The following is a 14,178-nucleotide window of genomic DNA, read 5'->3' as shown; positions in this document are numbered from 1 at the left end:
TTGTAAAGATGGAGGAGGCGTGATATTTGGTTTAAATTTTAACGCATCGTGATTATCTCACTTTCAATGACCCATTTTTGGTCTATACCCAAAATTTTGAAATTGAATTGGTTTTTTTAGTGTAGACAATAAATAAAAGTCGAGTTTAACCGGTTTTTACGAAATTTAATGGGATATTTTACAATAATTTAGGTATATTTATTTTTGTATTTTACTATAAGGAAATATTAAGTTTGTTTATGCGTATATTAATTTGAGGTTAATTTAAATATTAGATTTTCAGTCGGTTTAAATGACAAGATGGCGTCATCCGATAGGGGTCAAAATCTAGGCGCGTTTATTGCCTACACTGCGTCTTGGTAGAAGTCCAAAATTATAATCAAAACAGATTTTAATTCTCTTAGACTGTTTAAAAGGCATTAAATTCCGTTCCCTTTAATCTACGGATGACATCAGGCAATGACGTCATATGATGACTAAAACAGAGTTTGAACTTATCGGTGTACATGAGTCAGGAGAAGGGATGGTGTTTTGAGATTTGGGAAAATCATAGCTTACTACCCTTTTTCCAATCAACCAACACTGTACTAAACTTTTTGAATATAAATTATTTCCGACAACTTACGGGGGAAAGGTATACAGTGTGTTAAAAAAAGGGTAGTTATAGAATTGAAGTACAGGGGATTTTGAGTCCAAAATGTAACTTCTATGACATTTTTCCCAAAGGGATGGGGCCATCGTAAAAAATTAAGTTATGATTGAATTGTTTTAGGGATGACCCCTTAATTAAATTAGCATTGTCTGTTTAGTTTCTTGCTTAAATTAAAGGGGTCGTACGTAAAGCACTCCAATAATAACTTGTTTAGGGCAAATTATCATAGAAGTTACATTTTCGACTCAAAATCCCACTTTACTTCGGTCCTATCACTTCCCCTTTTAAACACCTTGTACATGCAATCTTCCCTTCATTTCCTCACTTCCTGTTTTAATGGGATGATGCACTGGATGACATCAAAAGGAATTTTTCCATTTCAATTTAGTAAAGTCTGAACTTTTACCGAGATTTAATCAGTAATTATTTTTAGCGAATGCTTCCCCCCCCTTTTTGCTGCTTCTAGCACCATTTTTAATTAAGAAAATCAGGAATGTTCAGTTCGTTTTAATGACCAACCAACACGTTTAAAGAAAAAAAGGTACCCGCACGCTATCCCACCTTAATCAAATTAGCATAAGAATTACGGGAAGTTACACTTTTTGAAACTTTGTTTAATTTAAAAACTAATTATACACCTTGGTTTTTGAGGGTTTTTTTACTGAAAATATTTATTATTTTTAAAATTAAACGTCGCTGTTATTTATGGTAGAAAAAGCGAGCGTAGTTAAAAATTGTTTTTTTTACGTTGGGTCACGTTTACAAATTTCTAAATAATTAAATTAAGAATTCTTACGCTAATTATATTACTTCTTCTAATTTAACCTAGAATGGCAGGGAGCCCAGCTGTTCCCTAATTCCTATAAAATCCTATGTTTTTGAACCTCTTCTATATTATCCTATAATTTGATGAAAGGTCCTATATTTTTTGTCATAAAATTGTATTTACGTCAAAACGTTATCAGGGCTCCCACCAAAATCTCAAAAATAAATAGGGGAAAAAGGGACTTTTCACGATAAAAATAGGGTAAAATAGGGACCAAAATTCTAAAATTAGGAACCAAAAAGGGACCACTGGTAAAACAAAATGATATCTATTCTGTGAAAATATCACAAACAGTTAGGAACCTATTACTCTTTTCTATTTTTTCGACAAAATAGGATATTATTTCTGACTTTCTTTTGTTTATATTCTTATTCTAAGGGAGCGGTAGGTTAGACTTGATATAGCTCTAATGTATAAAGAAGGTTTTCTGATTAGAAGTAACTATTTTCCTATCATGTTTACTGTTTTTTAAAAAATCCACTGAACTAGAATTTGGGCCTTTACAGGGTTCGTACAAAATTTTTGGAATGAAATTCCCTGACTTTTCCAGGTTTTCCCTGACTAACTTGAACAAATTTCTCTGACCATTTGCAATAACGTACATGATGAAAACTAAGCTAAATTCACTCGAATAATTTTTTCAAGAGTTGTTATTGTTATAAAAATCACCCAATTAATTCGTTTAAATTTAACATTAAGTAAATCATAAATAACCAAAGCGAGCGAAGCGAGCTCCGCAAATTTGGGGCTCTGCTAAAATCTCAGACAAGACATTTTCAGGTCACCCTTATACTTTTTCTGAGGTTTATAAAAATAGGGTGATTTAAGGACCAAATACCAATTTTAGGGTAGATTAAGGACCTTGTAGGAAAATAGGGACTTTAGGGACTTTTAGGGACCTGATGGGAGCCCTGCGTTAAAATAAATGCGTTTAAAATGACAATTTTAATGCTTTTCGATAATATTATTGGGAGGTTTGCTTTCTAAAGATACCCAGGGGCTAAATTGTAAGTTAAAATGCTTTGACTCGAAACTTCATTTTAAAAAGCCCGCCAAAATAGGCCTATCTCCATGCAGACGACACCTTCGCTCAAAACATGCAACTTTGTATTTCTCCCCCCCCCCCCCTTCTTCTTCTCGAACTTCGAAGCCAAGTTGGGACTTGGGACAGCCATTGTCAGTTTGATTGACGCGTGCTAATCGGTTATGTCTATGAATTATAGTTAATTTTTCATTTAAATTAGACCGAAATGAATTAATTTTGTGATCAAAACTGTGCCAAGATCGAGGAACCTTGGATTCAAATCATTCTGGGGTGAAATAGTTCCCGTAAGTTTTTTTTTTGACAAGTTTTATTTTTAAGGTTACCGAGGGTGGTTAGGGTTAAAGCTTTCTTGACTCGGGGCTACGGAGAATCAAGAATACAGCGGCGGAAAATGTTGTATTTTTTCTCGGTGAAGCGCGTCGCGCCCCGTAGGTTGTCAGTAGGGGTATCCCGATTGAAATTCAAAATGGCCCTTATTTTAAAATTTTTTTTCTCAATATTCATTTACTAAATATAATTTCGTTCAGTTATTACGAGATAACTAAAAGTGCAAAATGACATTCGGATGTTTTTTAATTTTTGATCAAAAGATATTATTTTAATTTAAAGTGAAGTATTGATTTTTAAATTGGGGACGCGTCAGTTATAATTTTCAAATTAATAAAATATTGCTTGGGCAAAAACAAAATCACATTTAGGGTAGTCTCTTTTTCAAAAACCAAAAACTTTCCATTCTTATAAATGATTGACACCTCTTTATTTCACTTTTTGAATGGAAGCAGAAGAAAATAGGGGAAGTGGGTAGCTTGGGCAACTTCGCGAGGCGTCCCGTTTACGGATTTTTCGCGCCATTTCCCTCCCCGTGGGGGTGAAGAGAGATAGGATTTTTACGCGCATTAACACACGAGTGACGTAATTCTGTGGACAGTACGGTCCTACGCCTTCCAACTGACTAGAGGCGTCTGCTAGAGGCAGTGAGGCACTCAGGCAGAATGGCAGAGGCTGGAATCGAGTGGTAAGTACTAAATTCATAACTTATTTTAAAATATGTCTTTATTTTTAAATACAATGGTATTTCTAAGTTCCAGGGAAAATATTAAATTGTCCGAAGTTTTAAACTGTGATAGGGAAGAGTTCAAAGTAATAAAGTTGTATCCAAGTTGTTGTAGTTTGATTTTTAACATTGGGATTGGTTTGGGTAGATCTTACTTTTCCTTTCAACACAGCCTGAGTTTTCTTATCGGTAGTTTCCTGTACGTTAAATCACACTGCGTACTCTTAACGACATTCATTTTATTAAATAACCGAATTTTCGTCCTTAATTAAATTAACCCGTTGCCCGACGTAACCCTAACTCAAACTGAAGCACAGCAGAAATATAAGCAGACTACACAAGTTAGTTCCACAGTTCGCTACATGGTGGCGTTCGCAATGAAATCTGGTACTATTTTATGCTTCGCGCCGATTGGCCAGATTCAAATTTTAAGGGTGGTAGGGGAATCGACCATTGTAAGTGAGAATCACTGGACGACTTGTATGGCTCAAGGCTACGGCTACCCACTTCCCCTATTTTCTTCTGATGGAAGGAGAGGGTGATATTTAGGGATGAAAAAAAAATTGTCAAACCCCTCTGTCTTTTTGAAGAAGGACAAGGTGCAGAAAAGCTTTTGATTTCAACCTTCTAGGCCTAGGCCTATATATTTTTTTTTTCTTTAAAAAGAAAAATTGGGGGAAGAACTGAGAGATGCATCACTAGCTTGGAAGATGAGAGTGGGTATTCAAAAAGAACCTTTCAGTCTATTTTCCTAAGCCTTTGTTGTCACTTACAGCTCATGGAGGAGCTATAGAATCTATTTACAATGTATATTATCATGGACAAGAGTGGAAAGTTTTTGCTATGCTAGGTAATCCAGATTCAGGTGCGCGGGTTAAGGGTTTTGCCATAGTCAAGGTAATATTCAAGCTATGGTAACTAAGGCCTCCCTCCATGTTTGAAAAGGGTTCAAAAACTGCAAAGGGTTGATGACATTATTATGGAGGGACTGTTCTGCTGTTCTCTGGTTCTATGTATTTTTGGGCCCCCGGTTCCTGAAGGGGTTATATAGTGAAAAGGACTTTTCATCTCAATTTGTCATATTTTCAACTTTGACCCCGTGAAAATTGACCGTGAACCAAACCAATCCCCCTCCCCCCCCAAAAAAAACGGCAGGGTGTGGACTATATGGAGTGCATTTGGGTTTGAGGTTTTTCTGTTTGTCTACGACCCTGTTGTATTGGGTTCATACGTTTCTAAAAATAAGATTTTCTAGATTCGATGAAGTGATAACAAAGGGAGTGGTTTTTTTCCAGTTGAAGTGTAGAAAATACATCAAAAGGAATAGGAAATTTAGTTTTGGTAAAGGCAGATGCAATTCGGTTTATGTCTTATCCGCAACGCCTCTTATTGGTTTAAATTCGTTATCTCCTTAAGTATTTAGTATTACGTAACCAGGCATTGAAACAGTAGAAAGCTTCTTCTCCTTTTGCTATATTCTCTATGGTTGAATGAAGAAAACCTTTTAGAGCAAACTTTAATTTAAAACTCACAAAATTTCCCCGAATTTTTAGTCAACAATTAAGTTTTTTAGTCAACTAAGTTTTTTCGCCTCAAATATTGAACATTTAAAATTAATTCCTTTACATTGAAAAAAAAAAAAAAAAAAGCCTCGCTGACCTAATATTGCGCATAGTTATACAACATTCCATTGTACGCTACAGTTAATTCGAAAAGTGCACGCAACTGTTTTTCCCCTCGATGCATTTTCATGCATTGAAATACAGGAAATGCTAAAACAGGAAGTCGCGATCCGACCGCAGCAGTCACAAAGTAATGTAGGGTAACATGAGCGCCTTGTCATCGCTTAACGTGAAGGACACGCGCGTTCTCGTTATGTGTATGTGTGTGTGGGGTGTTTTATTAGAAACTAGTGGCCTCATAGCTGCTACAACCTAACCTAAAATGAGTTAACTTCTTTCTTGTGAATATAACCTCATCAAAAGAAAGCCGATTTCAAACCTTTTTTTATTTTATTCGGAAAGCCGTTATGCGAAAGAAGGAGATGAATTAATTCAATATATCCATGAATAGTAAACTATACAAAACAACTTGCTAGTTGCTAGGTACCTAACCTCATATTTTTTTCAAAATATCAGAAGTGTTGCCAGTTATTTGTGAGTACAATTCAACCGCTACCTACAACAGATACTGAAATCTTGTAGAATTCTGTTTTATTCAGATCATTCAGTGAACATTCTCTAATAACAAATTACTCTGGTAGCCCTGAAGCGCATGCGCTTAAAGTTAAGAAACAAGAGGGGGGGAGGAAATTTCTCTACCCTTTTAGCTTGCATTATCTATATTACCACCAATATGGCTGCTAATATTTGAGACTTCGTACGTTGTACTATCGTATAGGGAGCTAACAGTTCTGACCCTGAAACGTCACATCCTTAATTCTATTCCTTACTGGAGTATCATCCCCCCTAACCTTTGGAAACATTATTCTACGCGCAAAAATGCCAACCAGAGAGGGGCTGCGTGACGTCAGACTATCTCTCTCTCCCCCCTAGCCAGTTGTTAGCTTCCTATATTCGTGAAAGGATTCAATTTATTCATGTTAACAGCCCTAAGAAAAATAAATCTCCGCATATCCTACGCTTGTTTTCGATTAGGTATGGTTTGTGTAAACCTTTTCTTTATATTTTTTTTTTGAAAGAGTAATTTTGTTATTAAGACCATTTGAAATGGAGTAATGGCTTTCGTAAAGCTTTGACAGTGTTTAAAGTCTACGAAGAGATAGGGTTTAGTGCCACCCCCTCCACCCACACTTGATAATCATGGTTCCTATCATGAAATGCTTGATAGCTCACGAACGAGCCAAGGACGTTTCGGCAAAATGATCTCGAATCACGAAAATCGTGTGTGTGTGTGTGTGTGTGTGAAAATAAAAACCTCCAGACATAAAAATTCCCATTGAAGAATTAGCATTTTAAGAAAATATTAGAGAGAAGAGATTTAGCTTGTTTTACTTTTATTATGAAATACAACAAAGGATTTTAAATTTTAAGCCGATTATAAGAAACCAAAAACCAAAGTAAATATATTCCATTTTTATTCATGCAGCAGAAATATACAAAATTAAAAATGATATCAAATTTTCTTATAGATAGAAAATTTCAGTGTTGTCAGGCTCTCTGTGAGTCAAGGACTGAACTATTAGCCTTTATCTCTGCAATCTCTTGACTCACAAACTGCCTGGCAACACTGGGGGAACGGCAAAAAGCCCCCTTTTAGTGCTAACTAACTTTAAAATTCACCTAAAAAAATCAGCATGTCCGCATTATACCTTCCACCATGTAAACAAAAACATGTAGAAGAAATAGACCACATCTATATATAGTTTTCAGACTAGGAGCATTGACACCATTTACACCAGGATATTTGGTACTGCACATTGCTGGCCAAGCAGCTTGGCCTCCTGGTGTAAATGGTAGTATCAATCCTTTTAGTCTGAAAACTATGTTATGAATAGTTTTCATACATGGAGGATTCATACCATTTACACCAGGTGGCCGGGCTACCCGGAGGACAAAAATCCGTCTGCTTTTGTCCTCCAGGTAGCCTGGCCTCCTGCAGTGTAAATGATATGAATCCTCCATGTGGGAAAACACGGAAAAATTATACGTGGGCAAGACTCCAGGGATGTAGAGTTAGGGGTTGTTTACCTTTCATATTGATTTTAGTGAAATACTAGCTAACAATCCTTAATTTTGGGGCTTGGATACGCTCATTAAATAAATATGGTTCATACAAATCCTCTTTAGACGGTCGTCAACGTATGACTAATCCCCCCATAGGATCTGGTATCGTCAGTGGCAGAGTGAGTGAGTAAGAAGGAAGGGGAGTGCTAGGAGGAGGAATGGGTATTAGGCTTAACAACTTACCTAGAACGGAAAGCTGTGCGGAGTAGCTGTCTTTTCCGACCCCATTTTTGGCGATGCAGGTGTAATTACCGGCGTGTTCTCTGTCGGCTCCCTTGATGGTCAGCATGGAATAGTCGTCGAACGATTGGACGTGGGTCCGGCTAGCGTCCATCAGACTGGCCCCTCGCTCGTCTTTAATCCATTGGAAAGCCATTGGATGGTGACCCGCCGTCACCGTGCACATTACTTTTAAATCTTGACCCGATGAGACGTTTTTCGGGAAAAAGAACGGTTGAATTACCGGGGCCCCTGTTGTTGTTTTAAATTTTTTTTCGAAGAAAATAAGAAAAAACAGGACAGAAAAAGCCTTTTAATCCTATTGTATTATTTAATCCCTCGAGTTTAGGCCTAAAAATAATGTTACTCGCTACGCCGGTTTAATTATTAAATAAGCTCTCCAAATAGAATCCCCCCATTATTTTACCACTATACTAGGGTTTTTTCTGGTTAAATTTTAAACACAGTTTTCTCTAGCACCGGTCGATATTATCTTTGTTTTCGTCTGTCTTTTTGTTCTATAATTTTTCCTTTTACACCAGTTTTTACTTAGGAAAGAATACAATGTTGAAATAGTATAATTTCTCCCTAAAATTCGGACTATTTTTATGAATAGTTTAAAGATATTACATTATTTGAAACGTATCTTGAATTTAAAATTATATTTTTTGTATAGAGTAATTTCTTTCCCATATACGGCAACGTCATAACTCTCTATCTCTTATCTTAGTGATATCCCCCCCTCCCCTTCCCTTCCGGGGGCAAATAGTATTCTCTAGTACAAAGTTGCCCCTAACGTAGGGGATACACAGTTCACTCCCCCTCTCAACCGAAATACAGCTCTTTTTTTTCTAATTCTATAATAATTTTAGTCGTAAAATGGGTCATATTCCCTTTAAAAAACTGGATTAACTGAAAGAACAGTTATTTTCTGATCATATTAAGTTATTTAATATATTATCAGCAGCTTTCTCTTTCTCACGTTGATTACCATCACTAGAATTGTTACTGGTTGCTGATACTCTTATCTAACCCCAGAGTCTAATACCATAGTAAAAATACACTGATATTTACCTTCGGATGAGACTAGTGTGGAATAATATCCGAACAGCTGTACCACGGTAATCCACCGGAAAAACATGTCGCATTTTTTCTTCATTTTTAATTTATTTATTTAATTTTTTTAAGCACGTTTGAATAGAATTAGATTTTTTTTTCACTGATAATTTTTGAGCACTTTCTCGCACGTAGTAGTAACTATAAAATCAGACGTGGTAAGCGTCGGTCGAGGCTTTGTGATGATCCCAGAGACGTATTTGCGCGCTGTACCGATCGAACTGAAAGGGTTGGCCCCCGTTGGGAAGCTTTCCCGCGTTGCTCCTCATATTTGCCGCAAAATACACTTTACAAAAGCACGGTTTAGTCGCGATATCGCGCTCGAAATTCGACGAATTTAATCCAAATTTTGCCATAATATTTTCCTTTTCGGACACAACATAACACCAAGCTGAAATTACGCTATAAATTCAAAATTTTCTTACAATTTTAGTGAGAAAAAAAACTCCCAAGATTTATCCGTCAGAGGATGGAGATAAAATTGGGTTATTTTTTATATAGAAAAAGTATCCATTCTCCTAGCTTATTTCTAGTACGTAGCACCTATCGCACAGCGTCGTACACTCCGTTCTAGCGACTGCTACAGAATGCAGGAGCTGGACTGGTGGTGGTGCTTTCGTCTATTTGGCGCGCACTGCGAGGAATTTTCACCCCCTGGCTTGTTTTCGTCCTTTAGCAACCCTCCCCTTAACTTCTACGGAGCTTTTCAAAGTCTCGCGTTTCCCGTATTATCAAGCGTAAAGCCCGCGCTCCCTTCCCGCCAAGGTTGAGCCCAGTTACCCATTTCTCCCGTTAGGCTTATGTCCGGCGCTGTATACGTATGCAGGGAGAGAAGCCGTATAACGAAACTCTCCAAAACTTCTCTGCTGGTAATAACGGCTCCTCTGGAATTTGCGCGCCAAAACTTTGGGTAAAGAGCGAAATAAATGTATTAATGAGTGATTTTAATTGGAAAAGAAAGCTCCCATTTTAATGACAAGACGCGTAAAGGGTATGTTGATATAAATTAATAAACAAATTGATGAAATAATAAAGTTATAATGGTGCGAGGCTTAAGGGTATTGTTATGTTATGGTATTGTAGTTCTGGGGATGGTGGGGGTGGAGAAGGAGGTTAAGGGTTAACATTGTTGTATATGTAAGCGGTATTCATGCCTCGTGTGACATTCGATTCTTATTGTTAAGCCTTGGACTTAATGTTAATATGTATGATATTCATGGGTTAAATTATGAATAATTACCTTATATTAAAAGGTAATTAACATTTTAAATGGTTTTATGCCTAATGTATGCTTCAAATTTGTTTTTATTTTTGGTTTTGGATGAATGTTTTGTAATGATGACTTTGGATATTGATTTTTGGGTTTTTGTTTGTGATAATACCTTTGATGTGCAAATTGATAAGTTTTTGGAGGGTCTGACCGATGCCATTGGAAGCTTCGCATGTATATTGACCAGCATCTTCTTGCCGGACACTGGTGATTGTTAATGATCCATCCGCGTTGAATCTATGGTGACTGTGTCCCGGTGATTCCGGTTCAGAACCTTTTGAATCTAAATAATTTTAATATAAACGTTAATTATACCTCACTTAATCATATTCCTAAAAGGATTTAAACCTTTTTTTAATTTATTATTGGAAATTTAAAGTTTTTTTTTAAAAAAATTTAATTTTTTTCCGATAAACATTTTTTGTGTGCAACAATGAATTTATTTTAATTTTTTTCAATGTGTTTCCCCATGCATTAAATAACATAGAGACGCACGCCAAACGCATATTTAAATTTATGGTGACCTTGAATTTCCAAAAAATTATTTAAATAAAATATAAAGGTTTAAATTTATTTTAAATTTAATTGTTGACATACCATTGAGCTTAGTCCATTTGATCTTTGGCACTGGATAGCCAATAGCGGAGCAATCTATTTTAGCATTGTCCCCTATGGACACTGCTGTGTCCTTGGGCTCTTTCGCCCATTTTGGGGGTCCTAAATGAAATTAAAATTAAATTAATTGATATATAAATATTACTGGAATTTAAATTAAATTTGAATATAAGGGTATTTTAATTGGTTATTATCAATAAAATCAATAATGTTTTGAATTTTTTTTTTCCCTGTCAGGTCGTTATAGTGGAAATTATGGCTATGATTTAAGTGGAACAGTTTTATTTTGATCTGCAATTGCATCCGTAACTGCAACTGCGAGGAAGTTAAGAACTCAACTTGTGGCATTGATGGAACACGATATATTTAAATCCCCGTGAAGATGAGAGACTGAATGAACTCCTAGGGATGGCTGTTACTCTACAGGAGGAATCTCAACACCAACCCAACCCAACAGGATGCAACCCACCAACTTACTGGAGGAAATAATGGAAACTCTCCCTAAGTAATGAAGGGGTAAGTGTTACATTTTCTTAAGCTATTTGCGACGCAGCTAGCTGACGTAAAATTCAAAACAAATGCTCAAATTCAAAATTGGAAAATACGATAAACTAAGGTAACTTGCTCTATAAGGTTACATGACCTTATTATTTATTAAGTATCCAGAAGTAAAACTAAGACTACCATACCCTCGTTTTAATATTTGGGGACCTTACTGCTGACACAGTTCTTCAAGGTCAAAAGGGTTCATGACCAGCTACCAATATTGGCCGGGGGGGGGGGAATATTAAATACGTCAAGGTCATAATATGTAAAACTAAGACTACCACAACCGCGTTTTAATACTTGGGGACCTTACTGCTGACACAGTTCTTCAAGGTCAAAAGGGTTCACGACCAGCTACCAAATTTGTTAAATATTTTTTTTGGGGGGGGGGGGCTACTAAATACCACAAGGTCATTGGTTCCATGTGACCTCTACACAATTGTTTAATGACCCCCTACTAAATAATTGAAATATTTTTTGGGGGGGGGGGAGACTACTAAATACGTCAAGGTCGTTGGTTCCCTATGACCTCTACACAAATAAGCCATATCAAATTATATAAATAGGGATGGGAAGTTAAAAATATTTTTCTACAACCCGCTGATCTTCAAGGTCACGTGGTTAAAAATTCAATGATACTAGCATTCGGTGCCTCTTTATGGAAATTTAAAGAGGAATTTGGTGTAGGGGGGGGGGTAGTGACTCTTATTTTCGTGCGATACCAGTACTTTCTTTGAAATGAAGGCGACCTTGACCCCGTGACCCATAAGGTTAGGCGGAGGTTGCGTTGCGTACCTTGTACTATGAGTTGGGCCGTATGCGTGTCTTCTTGACCAGCGCTTTCGGCCATGCATGTGTAATTGCCGGATAGTTCGCCGATGGCTTCGTTGACCATTAGCACCGATAGACGGGGATGGGAGACTAGGGTCACGTGACCGCCGGAACTGATGGTCACCCCGTTTCTCAGCCATCGGAAGCGGACTTCCCCTTCCGCTTGACTGATGCCGCACATGACTTGCACGGACTGACCTTCCAAAACGCTCCCCGGGAAACTGAATGGCTGAATCCGAATGGCAGCTGGAATCAATGACCCCACACCCCCATTCAAAAATTTTGAAATGACCCATTCCCCACACTTAAAATCAAAGAGATGCAACGTAGAAAAGAGTTTTGAAACATTAAGACCACTTGGCAAAAAAGCCCGGAATTAACAGTTAATTAGCAACGATTAAATTAAGTATATAATATAAAGGGCGATTCAAAATAACTATAGGTTGAATAAGACGTAGTGGCATCCCTTGTTATCTTCACACACAGTCTGTTGTGGTCAAAGTGAGATAACTGCCATTAACATTTTACTATAGCGTTGGTTTAGGAACAAAATGTGATGTTTTCACAATAATTATCATAATTTATAAATGTACGAATTATTTCATTTAATTTATACCAAGATAATTATTGAACTTTAGCTACCCATTATTTAAATTTAGAATTAATGACAATATGACAGTAATGATTGGTCATATTTTGAAGTTGAATTGCAAAGAATCTATATTGAAATTAAACCTTGAGACTCGCATCAGTATCTTGTCACTGTACTTGTAGTGACTGATATACTAACAATACCCTCTCGTTTAAAAATAATTTCAATTCCTGGTTCATACCGTTCATATATATATTTGAAACCAAGCACTAAGTACACAAAGCGACTTTGGCTGGCAAGTGTCCAGTTTAAAAGAAGAGAAAAAAAAATTAACTCGAAACCTTACCGTAAACGTTGTCTATAAGTACTATAACGATCGCTAGGGAGGCGAAGAGGCAGTTCGTCCAAGTAGACGACACCATCCGCCATCCAGGGCGTAACCCAGTAGCTTCCGTACATTCTGTCTTTGAGCGATTTTCCTTCGTTAAACACCTCCACAACATAATTCCTCCGAAGAAGTAGTTTTAATTTCTTTTTTAATTTGTCGTCGGTCTATCCTTTCTCAACTACGACCAACGGAATGGTCCCAACGCGCACCAACACCCGCGTGATCCATGGTACCAAATCCCTAAAAACAATTCCTTCTTCAACTAACCAACTAACAACGGTCACTCCAGTTTCTTTAATGAAAGAACGACATCGTCAAGCGTCGAAGACCAAGAGGCGTTAGAGAAACCGTAGCTCCATAAGTCAGTCCGATAAAGGATGACTAACTAACCAGTCCAGGGAAAAACCCGTTACGAGAAACAATGTCCACGGAACCGGACGCCAAGGTTTCTTGAGGACCTATCCTCCGAGTGTACGCGCTTGATCTAAATGTTCCAGGAGCGCAATTTTTAAAAGGGTGAGGGGTAAAAACGTCCCTTGTAAGGTTGCAGTAGCAACAGCAGCGCCTTAGGGCCCCAAAGCTAGGGTAGAATTTTTTATAACTACCCTACCCTGCACTGCACTGCATTGCACTTTCTGTAGGGCGGCAAAGATCCTATTGAAGGGGCGCTCCTGTCCTATGAAGAATTCTGTATGGTTAGTTGAGAAGCTGAAGAAAAGCTTTTCTAAGGAGGGGGGTAAAAAATATAAGCAAATGAGCGCATGCGCTTATGCAAAGAATGGAAAGGGGGGATGGAAATACCGGGGGGGGGGTGAATTAGATTATGGAGAGTTTTTTTTTATTCGTATTCTTCTTTTCGTCTCTGATCATGGGATGGAAGCTCATTTTTATTATCCGTTATGGTTTTAAAAATAACTGAACTGATCTGCATGCTGTTTTTGGGAACCATTTATGTATTCGGAGTTTTTTTTTGGGGGGGGGGGGGCTATTTGTAAAATAACTCTATTTAATCGAATTTGTCGTTGCGAGAGTGGTACAGGTATTGTAGGAGATTTCCGGGATGTCTGGGGTTATGTGTTTATAGCAGATTGGTACATACTTAGTCGCCGTTCTCTACTCCGTATTTTCTTATACAGCATTCAGTTAATTGTTTGCCGGGAAAACCAACCTACACAGGGGCTGGGGTGGTCCTTCTCTTAAGTTGCTTCCCTAGCCCCAAGACATACTTAGCTCAATTTAGTCTACAGACTCGTACTGCCTCTGGCGGTGCTTCTTTGT

At 37.4% G+C, this 14,178-nt stretch overlaps 1 protein-coding gene across 3 annotated transcripts in view; it reads right to left on the bottom strand.

Moving 5' to 3' along the window:
- Positions 1-12,017, bottom strand: part of LOC149717604 (cell adhesion molecule Dscam1-like) — a 53,548-nt gene extending 41,531 nt beyond the window's left edge. Inside the window, exons 1-3 of one of the 3 annotated variants that reach the window (XM_089840238.1) lie at positions 11,885-12,017; positions 10,526-10,645; positions 10,041-10,211 (exon numbers count right to left, since the gene is read on the bottom strand). In XM_089840238.1, coding sequence (XP_089696364.1) covers positions 10,041-10,211; positions 10,526-10,645; positions 11,885-11,984 — 391 coding nt within the window. In that variant the 5' untranslated portion in view covers positions 11,985-12,017. Of the gene's footprint in view, positions 1-7,506; positions 7,795-8,616; positions 9,355-10,040; positions 10,212-10,525; positions 10,646-11,884 lie in introns of those variants that run through there. The other 2 variants (XM_089840230.1, XM_089840234.1) reach the window with 2 other exon arrangements.
- Between the last annotated feature and the right edge of the window lie 2,161 nt (positions 12,018-14,178).

This window comes from Phalangium opilio, unplaced genomic scaffold (assembly GCF_054372755.1).
Source record: "Phalangium opilio isolate 3A_F unplaced genomic scaffold, DU_Popi_V2 ptg000003l_1, whole genome shotgun sequence".
In the NCBI taxonomy this organism is placed as follows: Eukaryota; Metazoa; Arthropoda; class Arachnida; order Opiliones; family Phalangiidae; genus Phalangium; species Phalangium opilio.
Note: the sequence above shows the minus strand (reverse complement) of the source record. Positions and strands in the feature narration are given on the sequence as shown.